Below are 20,913 nucleotides of genomic sequence, written 5' to 3'. Positions count from 1 at the left end.
CTGGAGTTTCCTCTATCGTGTCAAGTTTAGGTTTTCTACTTAAATATTGATATAATAATGATATTTGCTTCAGTAACATTACTGAGCACATGATATTTAATTTAAAATCACTGAAAGTAGCCTCTCAAATTATTAAAGAAAGCATTTGTACATCAATACAACAAACATTAAAGAAACCAGCATAATTTAAATATGTAAATATATAGGCAGCAGGGCTTTACACAAAAAAATTACACAGCTGACCAAATGACAACAGTCATACGTATTCATAAAGATTATGGTTATGATGGGGGTATGTTAATCTTATGCTCACCCCTTTAAATAAAGTATTACAGAAAACGTTTACTGATAACAATGTAGTCTGAAAGTAAAGGAAAAATACCGGATGGATTTCACCCATTATACTGCTGTACTGCTGTGTGTTGCAATAGTATATAACACACATAAACACCAATCAGAGGGAAGGCTTTTCACAAAAAACAAAGTCACGAAGTACCTCAAAATGTACTGTGGGGACTGTTAATATACTGCAAAGGAACTTAAGTAAATCAAAGGCAGGTAGGAAAAAAAATATTAAATAACAGATCAGATCTGTACAAACTGAGCTTTTAACATATTTGATTTGTTCTTCATCCTCCATTCTCATTATGTGCATTTGTCCAGTGATATAATAAAGTGCATCACATTCATTAGAAGTGACCGTACTTTCAACTTCAGACAGTAAAAAGTGACACAGTTGATATTATGATTAAAAAAAACAAGGCAAACTATATCACAATATATACATTTTATATCTTAAAACAGTGCTATGATGTAATCAGCTCATTACAGGCGGTGCGACTGAATTTACTTAAAATAATCACTGCAAACTAGTCCTTGCCTTTCATCCTATATAGCTATATAATGAGGAGGAGTAAAGGTGCAATTTGTCTGCATGGCTTCACCCTGTCTAACAGATGTAAAGTATGTGGGTTGGTGTTTGTGGTGTCAATCCGTGCATTCACTCCTCGTCTGGAGATGGGTGTGTCCCACCCAAATGTTAGGGGTGAAGTCTCCATTTAGGTTTTGGGGGTAGATTTAGAGAGTCACTTGCTTGCGTGTAACGTGTCCTGGAACTTTGTGCTTGTGTAGCGTACATGAAAGCCTTTTTTATTGATGCTGTCATCCGAGTGAAACTTTAAGACTATGGCGTCTCCAGCTGAGTAGACCTCCTCTGGGGCCTGAGAAAGACAAAAAGGAGGTCTCAGCATAATAATAAGAAGCAACCAGCTTTACTTAACATCAAGTCAGACACAAACTAGAAATAATATGTTTGTTTTTAGACAGTAGACAACTGAAATTGACTGTAAACTAAAGTAGACTATTTTCCAATCCTAGACCCTTATTATACTTTACTAGAGGGTATAATTTCATCAAATTAGACAAAAAAACCTTTACTCTTTATTTGACAGTAGTGGACTTTTTCAGAAGGTAATACAACAGAAATGTACTGTAAACTAAAATGGATAATCTTCTACTGTTATGCCCTTATTGGTTATTATTTTATCAAATTAGATGTACACCAGAAATAATATTTTCTTTATTAGACAGTATTAGACTTGATTATAGAGCAATAAGGGGCACATTACAACAGAAATGTACTGTAAACTAAAGTGAAATCACATTATCTGCCCACAGTATTACAATACACCTGACAAAATATTCCTCTACATCTATGATTTTGGCCTTTACTTGTTAGATCTGGTTCACATATTGTTTTTAAAAGGAGGAAACAGTACATATGTGATTTAATTTCAGTTTTCAGTACAGTTCTGCAGTAATGTGTCTTTAATTAACCTCTAATTAAGTCTAATAAGGGTCTAATAAATGCTCTAATACTATATAATAACATGCTCATTAACAATTAATTTCTAGTTTGTCTAATTTGATACAAAGTACTTCTTGTTTCGTTTTATTAGTGTACTGTAAAACAAAACACGACTGCATTTAATTTATACAGTGTTTACTAACACGAGACTGATATTTTTAGCCTTACCCCAGATCCACAGTATCGTCCCAGCCTCGGAGACTTGATGTCAGCGCCGTCATAGAGCTCCACGTAATCATAGCCGCAGTCTGCCTCCTCCTCGATCTCAAACACTTGGAAGATGATCTCCACTCCGTAGCCCTTCTCAGCAGAGACCACCCACAGACAGTCGGAGCCGCTGGGGTAGTTGTTATCTCCAAACTGGGCATGAGAGTAAAGATCTTTTGTCTTGACCTCGGCTTTCAGGCTTCCTCCACATTCTGGGAATTCACAACCACAAAATTAGAGGGGTCAAAAAGAGGAACTCATAAAAGTGTGGAAAGAATGCAGCGTTCTAAACCCAGCAGAGAACAAACCCAAGGTTTAAAATGTTACATTTATGGTGTTCTATTCTTTCTCCATTGTGCCATTTTACTCATTTTCCAGGCTTTTTGTGGGGGGGTATACAGAAAAAGTTACTTTATGGTTGCTTTGCCCACCTGCTCCATATGAAACCTCAAAGCCTCTCTTCTGCACTGAGTTGTCTGAGAAAAAACGCAGGAACATTTTGTTGCCACTGGAGATGACTGGAGAAGGCTTTTTGGTGCCACAGAAGCGTCCGAGGCTTGGGGCACGCACGTCTCGTCCGTCATAGATCTCCAGATGGTCGTAGGCGCACTCCAGATGAGCCTCCATGTCAATCTCATTGAAAACCTGAGAGTCATTTTGAAAAGCTATGAACGGTCTGAATAAGTTGGTCTTGGTTATGTATTGGCATATTGTTTAAAGGGACAGTTCACCCCAGAACTCAACATCAGTGTTTCTTCCTAGAAGTCATGACTCGGTCCTGACCAAGTTACTCAAGATAATCCACAGTCGAGAATCTAATCACGGACGAGAGATTACAGTTCAGCTGAGGAGGACGTAATTAATGTTTACATCCTGCACTGTCACAAGCACAAGCCTCTCTTCCATGAGTAGATGCACACTTCCGTCCGCGCAGTAATTGGTATTGTGCAAGTTCACACTTCACAAGAGCTATATATAAGTTGGAAGAGATTAAAATTAACTAGTTCACATTCATAGTTCACAATTTTGAAGTTTTTAAGTTCGTAGTCCCCAAAATGAACCAGTTTACATTAATTTCTACTGTTTTTCAAAAAATAACATTCTACATAGAACTTCCTCCTACCAGGGACACTGGATTCAATATGCTGACGTCCTATTAAATGGTTTTCAATATGCATGTTTTTATAATTAAATAATAATTAAATAAAGAGACACTGATGTTGAGGTACTACAGGTTACAGGAAAAACACGTATAATCTTTTTGAAATTTGTGGTAAAGTGTCCCTTTAAATTAAAAACAAAAACATACTATTAACATACAAGTTTGATACGATGGCCTGGGGTTGTGGACAGAGACCAGGTACAGGCCTTCTTGCTGGGATACCTATCAGGCCAGTTGGGGCTGCTTATTGTGCCCGACACACTGTTAACAACATGATCACAGCCCGCTGAAAGACATAAACACAGCGTGTCAGAGCACAACAATGAAAGCTGCATGAGAGATGACATAATTTCCTCTTCCTCAACACTTGGGTAACCTCCCTATTAATAGATGAAAAGTGAAGGAAAATGAAAGCAAACCTAAACCTTGTCATGCTCAAACACACTGGGCATTTCCCAACAATTTCCATTTTCAATTGGGACAAAGTGGCTATAAGCAGTTATAAGAATTTCCACACTGAGGTCAGAGCACGATGATCAACTCAAAAGGACTGATGGAGAGTCAAGCCTTCAAATCAAAACAACAAATCTTATCCACACTTTTTTCTCATTTGGGTGACCTGACCCTTGAAATGAAGCGGACAGTGGACGCTGCAGACAACTGTACCTTCCTTGCAGTCGTGTCTGTTATCGTGCAGCATGAAGCCGCTGCGGCACTGGCAGCTGTAGCTTCCAAAGGTGTTCACGCACTCATGCTGGCAGCCTCCGTTTTCTTTGGAGCACTCATCGATATCTGTTGGGTAATGTTACACATAATGTCACTTAAATATTCTTTGCACACGATGTGAGTATGACAGAACAGGCTGCCAAAAACTCGCAGAACATACTGAGTTAACATTTCAGGCCCAGATCTACTGCTGCTGAGTGCAAGCATAAAGGTCTCTGTCTGAAACAAGCCCCACAACCCTGGATCATCTAATAGAAATCTGCCAAATTTATTTTTGAACTCTTCCCATTCATAGAACAAAATGATCAGTTAAATATATCCACAATTTGCATTTCCACATGTATCAACATTAATGTGGATATGGCTCCATGAGTGAATAATTCCAAAATAAAAACATGTGAGCAGGCCATCACCAACTTTTGATGTTAAAATAAGAAGTGACAGTTCACATAAACAGCATATTGTAAATTTCTAAATGTAGAATTTTCCGATAAGAAGTGGAACATTCCAATATTATCAGCAAACTTTGGACATGTACACTGCATTTGGGATATGTGTTGCAGTTGGGGTTTTTACTGCAGTTTGCAGCACACGGCCTCTTGCCTGTTTACTGTCAGCTCTGTGCAAAAGCCCACATTTCAGGTCAGAAGGAGAAACACACCTACTTTTAAATATCATGAAAGACTTTGATGTCAAAATTGTTTTGTGTATGCTTTGATATGACTTGGAAGCTGTATGAAAACCTTTTTTGGCTTCTGAAAGGGGGGCATACCAGGAATGGTTTGGAACCACTGTTCTAAGGTAACAGACACACCACGATTCTTATTTTCAGGCGATTATACACTAATAAAAACTAACTTATATTCACTTTCTGGCATATTCTGACAATTAATCCCAATTTGTCAAAGAGTCACACTGAACTATTGTGGAATTCTTGGTCTTGGATTGGGCTGATGGTTTTCCTTCCTACAGCACCACATCTAAACCTTAAATAATAGATTTTTAATATCCTTCCTCCACACTTCCTAAATACTTCACTCTTCATGACTTACCAGAGAAGAAGTGAGCCTTGAAGCCCCTCTTGGAGACGGTGTTGTCAGACTTGAACTCGATCCTCATGTTGTTGTTTTGGGAGGTGATGACCTCAGGTTTCTCTGCCCCACAGAACTTCCCATGAAGCTTTGAGTCTGAGCTCAGCCCGCTGCGCACCTCCACATAATCATACTTACACACCTGATGGTGAACACTGGACAATTTTACTTACTACAAAGGACAAAGAATTGGTCTGTGAAACTGTCATGACTTTATGTGAATAAACCTCTGTAGAAGGACAATGATGCATTAGCTATGAGCAGAAAAACATAGCTTTCGTTAACTTACATCGTTTCCTTCTGTCTCAAACACGTCAAACACCAGAGTGATCCGATACTGGATGGGTGCGACCAGCTGCCACACACAGTTCTTGTTGGGAGGGTATTCTTTGGGCCACCCAGGGGTGGTGAGGGAGCCATTAAGCTTGGTAATGAACCCACCACAGGCAGCTGCTGGTGGGACAGAGAGCACTGGTTTTAGTGGTCAATGTGTGAGAAAAAAACACTTTCAGAACATAAATTATATTACCCATTTGTGTGAACTTGTGCAATCTTTAAAGGGACAGTTCATCCCAAAATCAAAAATAAATGTTTTTTTTTTTCTCAGAGAGAAAAGGCAATTAACGGAAGGTGCTTCCAGCTCTCAAAGAAACAGAATAGTGTAATTGCAGTAAAAAGGCAATAACAGCTTTTAAATCAAAATAAAAATTGCAAAATGTTTTTCTATTTATTTCTATAAAATCAAAGCAATGCACCACAATGTTGAATTTATGAATCAGATCAGTGCTGTGATGGACTGGACTGTCAAGGCTCAACCTGCAAAAACGAGTGCAAGTGAGCGCTGCCCTCTTGTGGTAGAAGAGAAACTACCAGGCCAACACAACTGGTTTCAGGTACAATACACTATTTAAATGGAATGAAGTGCAAACTGCCTTCAAACTAGAGTCTTGCATCCCCCCTGTAGATTTTAACACTGATGTTTTGTCTTTTTTATTTTTTTTTTAAATTTTTTAAATTAATTTCTTGTTTATAGTGTAGTTGTGATCCGTTTACTCGTTGTGTTTTTGTGAGTGATTTTTGTTCTCAGGCCTCTCTTGGAAAGGAGAGCTTAATCTCAGTGAGACTGCCTGACAAAATAAAGATAAATTAAAATAAATTAATTTGAACAATTTGAATGGATTATGTGAATGTTCAGCAACGTTCTTTGGCATCAGGTCTCTGACATGTCATCCCCCACAAGGAAACCTTACATGGTTAGGTAAGAACATTGATACCATACTTATGTCTGCAGGCTAAACAAGCTAAAACAAGTAGGTGGTTAGAGACAAGAGGAAACAGGTGTTGATCTTCCCAATTTTTCCCAGCAAGCACAGATCTGCTGGTGATGTCTCTAGGCAAAAATGGTCCCTGTCGTATGCCAAAAACTGCAACATAGTTATGAACTGGAGGGCCAGGAAACCAGGAAATATTGATTATATTACTACTATGTCTTTTTTGTCACGTGTCTTTTTTTATATGAGACTCCACACCCATCTTTTTGAATATAAAAACACATTAATGCCATTTATGTATATCTGCATGTAAATTATATCACTTTCTCATTATTTCAAGCCTGTGGTGTCTTTGATTACGCATGGAACAAGTTTGCCTTCCGGGCTTTCTGCCAGAAAGTCAAGTGATGTTGTGTAAAGAGTGACAAAGTCTGCGTTGGGAGCAGGACTTTCCCCCAGAGGACACAGGTCAGAGTCCTGTGAGTCATACAAATTTTTAGACTTAGTTGACTTATTATTTTTTATTTTTCAGGATGTATAAACATACTGAAACAACGATTTGCAACGTTTGCTGTGCTGTAACAGGAGGTGAATAAGCATATTTGTTCAGGCTCCTTAGCCTTTGCTTCATACTTTGAAGTAGTGGCACTCTAATGTTGGGTATCAGTATTGTGTTAGTGTGTTAGTGCTCTGCACTCACTCTCACAGCTGCGTCTGTCAGCTGCCAGTTCATATCCAGGATCACAGGCACATCTGTAGCTGCCCAGCGTGTTCATACAGCGCTGCTCACAGTGACCATTGTCAGGTCTGGAGCACTCGTCCATCTCTGGAAAATCAACAGAATTAGCTCCAAATGAAAAAGTTCTTTTTATTTCTAGCAGTTTATACCTGAAAGGACTTCCTGACCTTTAAAAAAGTTGGCCGCAAACCCAGCTTTGTTGACTGATCCATCAGATACAAACTTCAGCCAGAGCTGGTTGGAGCTGCTCTTGATGTCGTCTGGTTTGTCGTAGCCGCAGAAACGGCCAAGCAGCGGGCTGTTCTCCGCACCACCGTCCCTCACCTCCACGTAGTCGTAAGAACAACTGTCATGCCTCTCAATCTGCAGTCAAAGCAAAGGATAGTGAAGTTTATGAACAGTCAGTTATAGTTGTAAATTTCCCCCAAAATGTTTTTTTTTCTTAATATGCAACCAATAACAATAAAAGTAATCTTACCTCAAATGACTGAAAGGAGAGGCCAACATCGAAACCCTCTGCTACTGTGATTTTCCACACGCACACTTTGTTAGACTGATAGTCATCAGGATAATTGGGGGACTGGATCTGGCCACTGTCCCGCTTCACCTCGCCCCCACAGATGGCTGAACAGGAGGTGAGAAGTGAGATTTTTAGCTTCAGCTGTCTACATTATACAGTGAAAAGAGATGGCAAATGCAGCATGTGTAAATTGCATATTAAATCCATGTACTGTCACACCTTCATAAACTGCTGAAAAGCCTTTGCCCACCCAGCTGCTGCTGCTTCTGAATTCAATCCACAGCTGACTGTCAGTTGAAATGATCGGCTCTGGAAGTGTGTCGCCACAAAAACGACCTGCCACAGCACATGAACAAATAACAGCGTGCTCAGTAGTGAGTATATAACACAGCTCTGACAGGTTTCTGGATGACACTCAGTGGAGAGAGAGGAGGAGGAAGAGGAGGAGGAGGAGGTCTATTGTAAATCAAAGTTAAAGACCTTTCAGAGGAGCTTTTCTCCAGAAGCCGTCTCGGACCTCCACGTGGTCGTACCAACACAAGTGACTCCTAAAGAGGTCCATGGCGGTAAAATTCAGAACAATCTATGGGACAGATGACACAGACGGACAGATTGTTATGAGAAAAACATGGCATCAAAATTTAATATCTATCTAGATTCAGAGTGTTGAAAATGTGCAAACATAAGTGACAGCAACATGGCGTTTTGCTCATGTAAGTTTCCTTGCCATGTACTGACTACAGACAAAATTCAATTTCAGTGACTGGAAATTTTTTAATGCTTTGATTGAAAGGCAGCCTTTTCTAACAGGAAACTGCTGTTACAGTATACAAGCCAAATAAAACTCTCTCTAAAACTGCGGCCTCAATCAGTAGGTTTGTTTGGGCTATTGTGTGACTTCTGTGAATCCAAACTAACCTCTTAAAGCACTGAAGTCACACAATAACACAAACAAACTAACAGATCTCGGCAGCACTAAACCAGCAACTCCCGTGTTCTGCGAGGTGAAATGACCTGATCTTGCCAACGGAGGCTGGTTGGTTTGGAGAGAGCGATATTTGGCTTATATGAGGCTTGGGAAAGGCTGCCCGGTGACAAGGTTAAGTCCATAGCATACACTTACACTTTTTTTTGGGTGAATTTTTTTTTAAGTCACTAAAATACATTTTGTTGCTGACCCTGTCCACAGTAGACCATTGACTAGTTTTCTACATTGGTACTCCTGCAGGGCATGAGGACCACCATCTACTGTAAGCAAAATACTGACTATAGATGAGTACCTCATATAACCCCACTTCAAAAAATCCGAACTATCCCTGGAATTAACTTATTTTGTTAGTGATATGACCATTCATTAAGTCAGTAACTTTGGTTAACTGTCTAGTTCTTATTGAGTTTATGTAATTTAACTTATTTATAATCACTCACCTTCTCTCCAGGAGTGACAGAAATTCTCCAGACACAGTGAGCGTATGCTGAGTAACCGTTCGGAAAACCAGGAGAAGAGAAGTTTCCAGCACTCTCCTGCAGGCTGTCCCCACACCCTTTAACCAACACACACCATCACGGACACACATGATCACACCAAAAAAGTCCCAGACTGAAGAACAGAGGAGATTTTAAACTCTTTTTTTTAATTCTGTTTTAACTTTATTCAGTGAACGACATGCTTTGAAAACACATATAATGCCTCTTACTTGCACACTTGTAGAGTTTGCGGGCTTGTGCAATGTCCCCTTTGCTAAGCCTGGTCCTCTGTCCAATGGGTGGCCTGACTCCGTTGACATCATAACGGGGCAGGATTGTGTCTAAGAAGATGCCTCTGTTTCAGCGAAACCACAAACATCAAAAGTCAATTACAGCACAAGAAGTCTGATGGGAAAAACATTGTTTACTACACTGATGTGCAGGAAAATGTGGTTTTCAAAAGTTCCCACAAAGAAGAGTACTTTTTTTTATATCTGACTTCTGTTCAACACCTTGATACTTTATTGATTCTGATAATCTCTCTCTGGGTTTAGAGCTCACTCTTGCACAGTTCCCATGGTGATGCACCCATGAATGACAGGCATGTGCAAACAGAGCGCTCTGAATGGGGCCTTTCGGCGGTGCCAGCCGGCTCAGTGGAGCCCGCTCCTGAATGCCAGAGAAAAAGGCCACTCCAGCCCAAATTGTTCAACAAAGCCTGAACTGCCAGGCCTTTATTTAGCTTGGCTTGCCTCCATGACCCAGACCAGCAAAGCGGTGATGGAGGTAAAAAACCAAAGCGCAGAGAAAAAGCAACGGGGCAACAACATGCACGAGACAGAAATGAAAAGGAGACTACTGTGAAACCAGTTCTGTGACAATAAAGGATCAAATCCCCTGAGGTTTCCTATGGAGCTTGTTTAGCAAAGCTGAATAAAAGGACAAACAGCAGGTCAGCTGATGATGCAGTCGGATATTAGTATCATGGAGGGATATTTTTTTTTTCTTATGGCTGCATTGAACTTGATGACATCTTCTCCAAATGACCACGAAACCTGTATTAAATACTGAACAACAAATAAGAAATTTTAAAAAGGGGTAGTTAGTTATATGAAGTACTTAACAACAGTAAGTGTATTACCTATAGTAGATGCTGGTTGGCGTTCACCCAGTTAGGAGAAGTAGAGAGGAGCACCAGGTCGGAAGCTAACCAATGAGCTGCTATGGACAGGGTCAGCAACCGAAGGTATTTTAGCCACTTAAAAAGGTCTCTCCAAACCAACCAAAACTCCATAGGCAAAATCAGTCATTTTACCTCACCGAGCACAGGAGCTGCCGGTCCACCACTGCCTTGATCTGTTAGTGTTATTGTGTGACTTTGTTGAATCTGAACCGTCCTTCAAAAACACCAAAGGCAGGGCACCCCTGTAGTTCAGCAGAGCACGACCCATGTACTGAGGCCGTCAGTCCACACTAGTCCAACTCCCACCTGCGGCCCTTTCTGTCTCTCTCCCTACCCGCTTTGCTGTCGTATCTTCAGCTGTCTCTATGAACTAAAGGCAAAAATGTCCCAAAATAATGATCTAAAAAGAAAGTCACAAAATAATACAAACAAAATAACAAATCAAGACAGTTGCAGACCATCAACTCCCACATTCTGTGAGGTAAAAGGACAGATTGTGTGGAGTTTCGGTTGGTTTGGAGAGAGCGATATTTCACATATATAACAGCAGTTTCCCATCCGAAGTGTCTGTCTGACAGCAAAGTAAAGCGGGAAAAATATTCTAAATATAGTGTACACTGATTTTTTTTAATAGGGGGACCTTTTTAGTGGCTAAAGTATTTCATTGTTTAGCTTCCATGCTGGTGCTCCTATCTGCTTCTCCAAACTGAGGGCACGTTGACCACCATCTACTGTGGATAATACACTAATTATTGAGTGCTTCATACAACCTTACTATAAACAAACAGAACTATCCCTTTAAGGTCAAAAGCAAGGTAGTGGTGATGATGGCCTGGTTAGAGAAGCAGACTGGTGAACTGTATGCTGCCAATTTAAATATAGAGGCAGGGTGGACAGAGTGAATCACAAAATGTCCAACATTAGGCTCTCAAGCAGGACATTTAACCAATAGCTGCTCCAGTGAAGCTGTTTAATGTTGAACCAGAGCTTAAAATGAAGTGTGCATGCTCAGGAAACTTTCACCTGGAAAATAAAAGTGATGAAATCCTTGCAGTCAAAACATAAAACTAACTTTAGAAAAGAAAACTTGAAGCATAAGAATTCACGACATACCAACCTGGAAAACGTATTCCTTGCATAATGCATGATGCTGCCGAAGTCGTACACTTCCCCGAGCGAGTCGACCTCGCCAGGCTCCATCTTCAGGAAGTTATACTCCTGTCCTAGTCATACACAGACAGTCAATGCAAGGAGAAACATCTGGAGCACACACACACACACACACACACTTATTTTTGTATCAGCACACCTCAAGTTAACAGTACCTGGTTGGATGTTGTCTCTGATGATGCTTACATGCTCGTCGCGGTCTGGACGTGTGTGCTCGTGCCAGAAGCCGATCACATGGCCAAGTTCATGTACCACAATGCCAAATTTGTCACAGTTCTTTCCTATAGAGATGGCCTGAGGGCCGCCGCCTCTCCTCCCCACGTAGGAGCAACACCTGCAGGGGGGCAACACTGTTCAGGTCCACGTCCTAGAGCTGCCTTTGAATATTAATGGGTCATACCAGCATGTTTGCCAGTTTTTTCTCCTTAACTACAATATAAATTATATACTCTTTATTTCTGTTGATCTTTTTAGAAGGCAGGTTTAGGTAATTTCCTGTAGTTCCAGGCAGCCAGACAACACGTGTGCAGCATTTAGAAAACATGCTTCACAAAAAGCAAAAAATGTTGCCAGACACTAAAACACTAGTATGTTTATGTTAACTTTGTCTGTCTGCTGTTTGGTGCTGGGCAGGCAGAGTACAGTACACTGTGGTTTTTTGGAGCTTTTAAAAATGTTTCTGGCTGTGTCCAAAAATGACGGGAAAACAGTGAGACTGTACCAAAACAATAAAGTTGTGGGTTGAAACAAAACAAAACAAACAATGAGCTGGAGGGAGATATCATGTTCTGCAGAGACGGGTGGTGATCCTCTGTAGGTTCATCGCTTTGAGCAACTCCTTTCACATACACAGTCATTTAATATATTGTTTATATAAATATTGATCATAGCAGCTTTAACTGCAGAGATTGTGTTCTTATGGGCTGAAGCATTATTTATGTGCAAATTTGTTGATTAATTAGTAAATAATGGGAATTAAATGAGACTAATGAGTACAAAACTCACCCACAAGGTCGGTAGGTGAAAACAATATAGCTTTCTTCAGTCGTCCTCTCTGTGAATGTTACACAAGTGTGTTTCTCCCAATGACGCATCGCCTGACGGAAAATGGCTCGCTGGCTGCCTGAAAGGAATTAAAGTTTGTCAGCTTCAGCAAAACCACACATGGCAACCAGCACATCCCGACTGTATAAAGTACACAACTCCCCTGTAAGAATGAATGAAAGATTTGGGCTATTAATTTGCAAAATTCATTTTCCTAAATCATGTTTTTGTTGTGTGTGCAGTCCAGGGAACATCAATCAAATTGGTGTTTATTCGTTTTAAGAATGGTGTTTGTCTGCAAATGAACTCTTCATTTGCTGCTTTTATTCAGAACTCACCGGTGAAATTCCCACTGATCAGATACGGGATGATGCCATCAGGCCACACTCGCTCAGGTCTGGACGTGGCCGCTCTCCTCCATCGATGGAGACTCCGTCTGTCTACGGCTCTCTTACTCCTGAAACTTGCACTGGCAGTGGAGCCGTTAACTGTAACAAGTACACGGCAAATCAGCATTGATTCTCATTCATGTCTCTGAACTCAGTGAAATCAGTCCACATTATGAAGAACAAGTCTACTCCCGCTTCGATACCTGAGTCTGTGTGGTTGGTCTGCGCACCATCACTGCTGTGGGCGTCTTTGAACATGCGGAGGTCATCTTCATCAAGGGCAATATCTCCCAAAAAGGCAGCTAGGACAAACACATGAATACAGAGATAAAGAATACATACATAAAACTGAAATTATGCGAAAAAGAAAACAATAAACTCAAAATGAATGTCAGAAATCAGAATACATGCAATATACTAGATTTGCTATACTTTAAATTCCCATGAGGTCAATCACATGTTTTTTGTTATAGGTCACCTGTATGCCAGTATCTGGCTCATCATGGAAAAGTCATTTTACAGATATTCTTGGGTATTTTTTAATGGTATTTCAACCTTTTTCTGGAAAATCATTTGAAACTACCGATGACTCATCCTGCACTTGTGGCCATCCAATGAAACACTGTCTAGCCTATGACACAGCAGAGCGTTGAAGAAGAAGTCATCTGTTCACCATTGCAGTGTTTCTGGGGAACATTGCGCAAATACTGTGCAAAAACACAACGTTGTTCACTGATTTTTGTGGAACTAGATCACATTTTATGGAGAAAAACGTTCTGGTTTCTCCTCTGATCTCCAGCTGGACAGATAGCTTTAGCTTACTTGTTAATTGTAACTGTTAGCTGCCGTTATTGAGCAACATAACTGGGCTCAGCAGCCTCACACTGAACAATACTAGTGACCGGGACAAACACAGCTTCAGAAACAGGGAATACAGTATTGGGGTTGTTTATGGTGCATCCTGATTGAAAGACCGCTTTACTTGTTGCTAAAGTAAGTTAGCTAACCGGGGTGATAACCACTACCTGGGAGCCAAACCTGACAAGAAAACCATCTTGGTACTGTAGCCTGCTCTCTGTCATCAAACTGGCCTTAAGGTTAGAGAAGCAAGCTTGCGACCAGAATGTCACCGGTTCAATCTCCCAACTGGCAGGATAAATCCGGGTGGGTAAAGTGAAAGGCAGCACTTTCTTATCCCTTATTACCACCACCGGGGTCCCCTTGAGCAGGGTTATTAACCCTAACCCCAGTGTCTGCAGATAAGACTGTGGTTGTACTGGGCAGCTTCCAGATGTGAGTGTGCGACTGTGATCAGGGCATTCCTGCAAAAGACAGCATCACTCTCGGTTAACCTTCCTTAACAAAAAGATTAGAAACATGAAAACAGCTAGCTTGACTCTGTACAGAGGTAACAAAATCCACCTAATTACGACGTTATGAATTAGTGAGCTTTAGAGGGTCTGTACATGAACACAAAATTCATACATATAAGCTCACCAGCTCACACTCCTCAGTTAATTATATGCAGTAGTATTATGCCGTTTGAAAAGTGGATTAATTAAAATTTTTTAGTGATTTTTTTTACACTTGATCTGTGAATTCCAGGTTTCTCTGGTTTATAGAAGCCAAAACTAACTGCATGCTTTATTGTACTCTAAGTACACATCTCTGTCCTGAAAAAAGTCCTGAACAGGACTCGATGTGTCTGTTTGATCAGCAAACACCTCCTGAGTACACTCCACGCTGCACACACACTGAAGCATATTGGAGGACTGTCCAGCTAGTGTCATTTTAAAGAATGAAGATGTGAACTGAATACTTCACACAGCACTGTGATCTGGACTTTGCAGTGTTGCTGAAAAGCTGCTCAAACAGCAACCTACAGTAAAAATCAGCCTTTTGTATTGAACCATTGTTAGTAGCCTCATATAGAGGGCCTATAGAAAATGTGTGCATAGTTGCTTTCCCCAGATTTACACAACTCTATTATGCTCTGGTCAGAAAGCAGGAATATGTTGTTTAAAAAAACAAACCTGAAGAGCAGTGTTTCTCTTGCATATTTGCTGTAGCAACCTGCTCTCAAATGTTCAGCAACTGATTAACCCAGGAGTGATGTCCTCTGTGTGAGAGCAAAGACCTCAACATGCCTGATAAGATGAAGTAATGCATCTTTGCTATACGGACTAAACATATGTACAGTGTTTCTCCACCTGTGAAATTATTATGAGAGGAAACTTTTAAAATTAAACAGCTGTGACCAACCACCTGGATCTTGATTGTCCACTGAGCAGGATTGGAGTTCCCAAACAATATTAGCTTTTGTACGATGCCCAAAGTTGTTCTTGATCATGTTTAACAACACGATAATGCCAGTGTCAGGCTTCACCTTTTCTACAGCCGCAGAATATGCAATGTGCTGATTGCTATGTGGAAAGAATGATCACAACAGAACCATGAAATGATTTTGCCTTTTGACACACAGACTGAACACAAACTCAGTCTCAAGTTTACTCAAGTACTGTATTGTGCAGATCTCCACAATTCTGAAAAACTACCACAGTGCTTTACTTGAGTATCTCAATTTTCTATGACTTTATACTGAACAGTTCACCCTAAAACTAAAAAAACCCATTTTTTTTTACCTGTAGTGATATTTGTTCATCTAGATAGCTTTGGTGTGAGTTGCAGAGTTTTGGAGATACTGGCACGGAGCTGTATCACCATATCACTGCGCAGAAGGAAGCATGCATCTACTCATGGACAAGAGGCTTGTGCTCGTGACCGTGCATTGAGAGCAACATAGCAAAATTCAAGGGCTAGTTCACCCAAAAATGAAAATTCAGTCATTATCTTCTCACCCTCATGCCGATTGAGTGTCGGGTTTATTTTGTTAGTCCACAAAACACTGCTGGAGTTAAAAACAACGGGAAAATAAAACATGAACTGCCTCCATAATGCTTGCCTGGCATAATCCAAGTCTCCTAAAGTCCCAACAAGCCATTTACACACTGTGACAACACACACACACACAGTTCAGACAGTGTTAATGTGCACATGAACGTGGCTCCAAGCTAAGGATCCAAAGTGAAGATTCAGGCTTTCGGAGACTTGGATTACACCAGACGAGACGGTTTGGGAGATTCTGCAATGCTGTTTCCCTGTGAAACTCCAGCAGTGGTTTGTGGCATGAGGGTGAGTAGATAATGACTGAATTTTCATTTTTGGGTGAACTATAACTTTAATGTCATTCTCCTTAGCTAAGCTGTAACATTAGCACCACTGAGTAGTTTGGTAGAGAATACACTGCTCACAACAAGTGGATTATCTTGAGTAACCAGGTCAGGACTTCTGGAAAGAGACATCGCTGTTGTAGTTTTTCAAATGTATTTTTTAGTTCTTTGCGCACCACAAACTGAGCGCCATCTAATTCCATTATATTTTTATATTTGAGAGAAAGCCACTATCTCCAAAACTTGGCGACTCACACCAAAACAATCTAGATGGATAAATAGAACTACAGGCCAGAGGAAACATACATATTTTGGATTTTGGATTTTGGGGTGGACTTTTACAATCAAAACGCATCTGCCTCTAAGATATGACTTGTTAGATTAACATACAGCCATATATAAACAGTTAGCTTCACCTCCACCTGTTACAAAATTGAAATACTGTTTACATTCTACTAAGAAATGATTGAAGTAATGATGAGTACATCAGACAAAAATCTCATGTAAATAAAAGATTTTAGTAGCTTGATGTGTCAGTTTGTACGTAACATTTGCTCAGAATCATTAAACAAATATGAAAATAAGTTTTTATTCTTACAATGTGATCCCACTGAAAGTTTCTGCAAAGTGAATATTCTTCTGACCACTGATTACTGCAGGATTTAATGTGTTTTTACATAGTCAGCAGTGCAGCTCAGAAACTGGAAGATAAGAGGAGTAAAAGCAGTGAAGAGTCGTAACTTAATAGCTTGAGTAGCCACACTCAGTATTGCTGAAGTGGATAATTCCTTTCAAATAATTCCACCTCAGCAGCTGAAGATTGCGAGGAAAAGAAGGGCAATCATCAACAATCATAAATATGAAACACGCCAAAAGCAATAATGATTGTCAGTGACAGAAAATTGGCCTAAAATTGGGTTGTTGGCTCCAACAAACTGAATGGGAAAACCCTCAACTTCTGTCTTGAAATTCAGACTTTATCTAATGAACTCTGTCTGCCTGATTCAGGATTTTCTGGCTCCGGTAAGACGCCACCGACCAGTTAACCTAAATCCAGGCTTCAAACCATCCTTTCTGAAACTTCTAGGTGACATCACACACCCATTTGGTCCATGCCCCCGCCTCCCGCCCTCTTTAACATTTTGTTTCCATTATTATGACCATACCACCTCCTGTATAAATCAACCGGCCAAGCAGAACAGCTCACTAGAGACTTTCCCATTAAATAGCTCATTTAGGCGTGTGATGTAACAACCTTTGAAAGTCCAAATGAAAAGACGTAGCGGACCCTGTGTCGGCCTTTGAAGTGAATTCACTCATGCAAAGGGTGACTGTAAATGACTGTCACCCCTGCGGCGTGCACCCCATGCCCTGAAGCCAGAGGGATTTCACCGGCGTCCAGCCGAGGACTGCGCTGGCACGGCCTCAATGACCTCTAGTCTCCAGGCAACTGCTGCCTCGGAGGAGAAGAGGAGTGGTGTGTTTTGGAAGTTTCAGAAGTCACCAGTGAAAAAGGGACCCCGACCAGCTGGAGGCTGCCTAGTAAGCAAAGCAACTGTTTGGCATATGAGATGATGGAAAAAAAAAATCAACACAAATCAAATTCAATTAGATTTGACATTTAATTCATAACACACGAATGAAATATAATCTTCATCTGAATATTTCTTCAAAGTAGATGATTTATAAGACAAACCCTTAAATTTGACTTGCTCTAAACATTCGCATGACCCCTTTAACTTAAACTCAGCAGTGGAATATCACTAAATACATTTATTCAAGTACACTACGTAAAGGGACAGTTCACCCCAAAATCAATGGGACTAAATGGGACTCAGGTTGTGGTGCTCAAAGCACCAAAAAACAAATTTGAAAAGTTCAGAACCTGTGTCTCCTTCCAAAAACCATGAACCAGTTAGTCAGGATAATTCATACGCCTTGTTGTGAAGAGTTTCATGGAGAAACTATTTCCTTTCTGCATTAGAATTTGCTGGAACTACTTTCTTTCTGCTAGTAAGACAGTAGTACCTATATGACACTGCTCTCAACAAGGTCTGTGAATTATCTTGAGTAAACGGGTCATAATTTTTGGAAAAAGACACTGGTGTTGAATTTTTCAAATATATATTTTTTTGGTGCTCTGTGCACCACATGCCGAGTCCCATTATATTGGAGAGAAGACAGACATATCTACGGCTGATATCTCCAAAACTCAAAAACCCACACGAAAAATCTAGATGGATAAATAGAACAACAGGCCAGGGGAAAATATGCATTTTTGATTTTTTTCTGGGGGGGAATGTCCCCTTAAGTACAATTCTGCTCTGCCTACTTGTACTTTATTTGAGTACATCCATTTAAAGCTACTTTATACTTCTACTCCATTACATTTCAGAGATAAACATTGTGTTTCACTTTACTACATTTATCTGACAGCTGTAGTTAGTCCAATATTTTGTTTTAAATGTTTAAGTTGACTGAATTTGAAAAGACATATTGACGTAATTTTGTAATGATTCAAAACAAATAAATTTCTTAAGCTTAAGACATTAAGTTGAACCAACGACTCTTCATTCACACTGATCAGCATTATAAACAGGTTTGATTTCCTTTTACATTTTATCAGTTTGAAAAGTCAGTTCTTCATTTCACACAAAGAACTTACGTCTGCTCCCAAACGATGCATACTGGGAAGTTTATATGTTAATATGCTTATCATGTCTCTTTAAAAACTGAATTTAATGATTTGACTGAACTCTGTACAGTACATTCATTCAACTTATCATTTAAGTTAAAGGACCTCAAAAACTCGTAAGTTCTTAAGAGGTCTGAAGATAAATACGAGAAATTTTCAATTTTATTAACTTAAATAATTAAACTTGTATATTTATGTATTTACATTAAGCCAGAGAGAAAACATGATATTGAACTTTAATTCATTTGTATCAATAACATGATAAAAGGGGCCATTCTGTCACCTAATTAATACTTTGATTACATTTTGTTTCTAGTACTTTTGTATTTCTACTTTAGTAAAATTATAAATGCAGAACTTTCACTTATAATGGAGTACTTTATTATATTGTGGTATTGCTACTTTTTCTGCCACTGCCTAAAACTTGAACATTACTTGAGAGCTGTTGAATAAAGGTGCTTTCCCTCAACCATCACTGTACTAGTAAACCAAGATTAACCAGATACCCTACAATGAAAGAAATAAGTGAGTACGTATCGTGGTCCAAATGCAGTATGTCCTTCAAATACAGCAACATATACATAAAAATACTACAAGTCTGATGATGAATATATTAGTGATTTGGCTCCCTGCAAACCATGTCAACAGTCTATTACCACTGGAGCTGCTCTGCACTGATCTCATCCACCTTGATCAATGATAACTGCTGTGTCAAAGAACCATTAGTGTCTTCAGGTTAGTGTTGCTCTCCGGGCTTTGTTGAGAGATTCAACTGGAAACATTCCACTACAAAATGAAGCAGCCCATTAAAATGTCACATTAAAATTACTGGTTGGCTATTTTGAGCAGTTGAAGTGCATGACTCACAATATTCGTATGATTCCTTTAACTTAAACCCAGCAGTGAAATGTCACTAAATACATTTACTCAAGTTCAGTTTTTTTTTTTTTGTTTTTTTTTTAATACATTTTTTACACTTTTACTACATTTTTGATGAACACACTGTGGTTTTTAACTCCTACATTTATTTAATAATTAATAGTTATTTTGAAGATCAAGATTGTGAACAAACAATTATGTTTAAAATATGATGCATTGCTTACTTTTGTTGCATTTTACTCACTATTTCGTGAGCAAAACTATGAATACAGGACGTGCACTTTTAGACCATAAGAGTATTTTTATAGTGTGTTTTTAACACTAAAGTACAAGATCTGTTTTAGAATTGCTCTGTACATTAGCAAGCAAGTTGAAAGAAGGCATTTCACAAATTTTTATTGCTTTGTACTAGTAGCAAATAATTAATACTTAATTTTCGCTTTAATTAACAGAAATTATGGAGATTGTTGTTTTGCAAGTAAATATTTGCAGTAGCCTACATTTAATCCTTCACATCCACATCATAAGAGCTACATTTAACTTATCTTCCATAGCTCATAGTGATCAGGGACAATAGTTATTAGCAAAAACACAAACAGGAAAAGCAAAAGATAAATAAATGCACTGTACCAGCTTTACAGGGATCCTTGTAGTCGATTGCATCACCGAGGTAGGTAAAATTACTGTCCACAAACTCAAAATCAGCCGCCAGAGAAACGCGCAGACAGAAGCACAGCAGGAGCAAAAAACTAGGAGCGACTTCCATGACTTCTGGTCCAGAATCTATAAGAGGTGAAGGTGACTGTAGGAAGAGAAAAGAGCGTAAAAAAAAAAAGTTGGTCGCCGGCGGCGATGTGATTTAATAAAACACATGCAGCAGCGCTGTTTTCTCACGTCTCCATTCTGCTGCAGTGACTCGCTGACATACAGCAGTGAGAGCAATGCTCACACAGTTCACAGCTAAACACACATGCATGCATCTGCAACCAGAGAGGTGCTTCACCTGCAGCCACATGGCTTACACACATCCTACTAACATAATTAGAGCCTATTTGTGCGTCCCACCATTAAACCCACATTCCTCCAGTCCCCTCCAAACCTGTCTGGGGGGGGGGGGCAATTTTTGCATATGGTGTTTATTATGGGTGTTTTTTTTGTTTTACTTTGTTTTTTAAAACTCATTCTATTCATTGTTAATGTTAAAAAATACTCTAGTTTTATTTTTTTAACTTTACTTTTGAATCCTTTATTTTGAAAGCCAGACCTTTATGCT

At 39.6% G+C, this 20,913-nt stretch overlaps 2 protein-coding genes across 4 annotated transcripts in view; one reads left to right on the top strand and one right to left on the bottom strand.

Moving 5' to 3' along the window:
- Positions 1-628: 628 nt before the first annotated feature.
- On the bottom strand, positions 629-20,635 carry LOC146308437 (bone morphogenetic protein 1-like). 3 transcript variants are annotated; one of them, XM_084746518.1, is made up of 20 exons: positions 20,271-20,635; positions 13,040-13,138; positions 12,786-12,935; positions 12,409-12,526; positions 11,559-11,737; positions 11,351-11,456; positions 9,281-9,405; positions 9,012-9,127; positions 8,064-8,166; positions 7,803-7,919; positions 7,542-7,687; positions 7,231-7,426; positions 7,025-7,150; positions 5,343-5,506; positions 5,015-5,195; positions 3,903-4,028; positions 3,395-3,522; positions 2,506-2,719; positions 2,036-2,286; positions 629-1,220 (listed from the first exon to the last, which is right to left on the bottom strand). In XM_084746518.1, the coding sequence occupies exons 1-20, from the start codon at positions 20,404-20,406 to the stop codon at positions 1,086-1,088; spliced, it is 2,916 nt and encodes a 971-aa protein (XP_084602644.1). In that variant the 5' UTR covers positions 20,407-20,635; the 3' UTR covers positions 629-1,085. The 3 variants fall into 3 exon arrangements, with proteins under 3 accessions (XP_084602644.1, XP_084602645.1, XP_084602646.1); XM_084746519.1 differs by having other exon boundaries at positions 5,343-5,503; XM_084746520.1 differs by lacking the exons at positions 13,040-13,138; positions 20,271-20,635 and having other exon boundaries at positions 12,409-12,522; positions 12,786-12,915.
- Positions 20,600-20,913, top strand: part of antxr1b (ANTXR cell adhesion molecule 1b) — a 20,762-nt gene continuing 20,448 nt past the window's right edge. Inside the window, exon 1 of the mRNA XM_084746522.1 lies at positions 20,600-20,647. Within this exon, the coding sequence (XP_084602648.1) occupies positions 20,615-20,647 (33 nt within the window). The 5' untranslated portion in view covers positions 20,600-20,614. The remainder of the gene's footprint in view (positions 20,648-20,913) is intronic.

This window comes from Lutjanus erythropterus, chromosome 20, assembly GCF_056507025.1.
Source record: "Lutjanus erythropterus isolate fLutEry1 chromosome 20, fLutEry1.hap2, whole genome shotgun sequence".
Classification (NCBI taxonomy): domain Eukaryota; kingdom Metazoa; phylum Chordata; class Actinopteri; order Lutjaniformes; family Lutjanidae; genus Lutjanus; species Lutjanus erythropterus.
The sequence above is the reverse complement of the archived record's forward strand: the minus strand, read 5'-3'. Positions and strand labels throughout refer to the sequence as shown.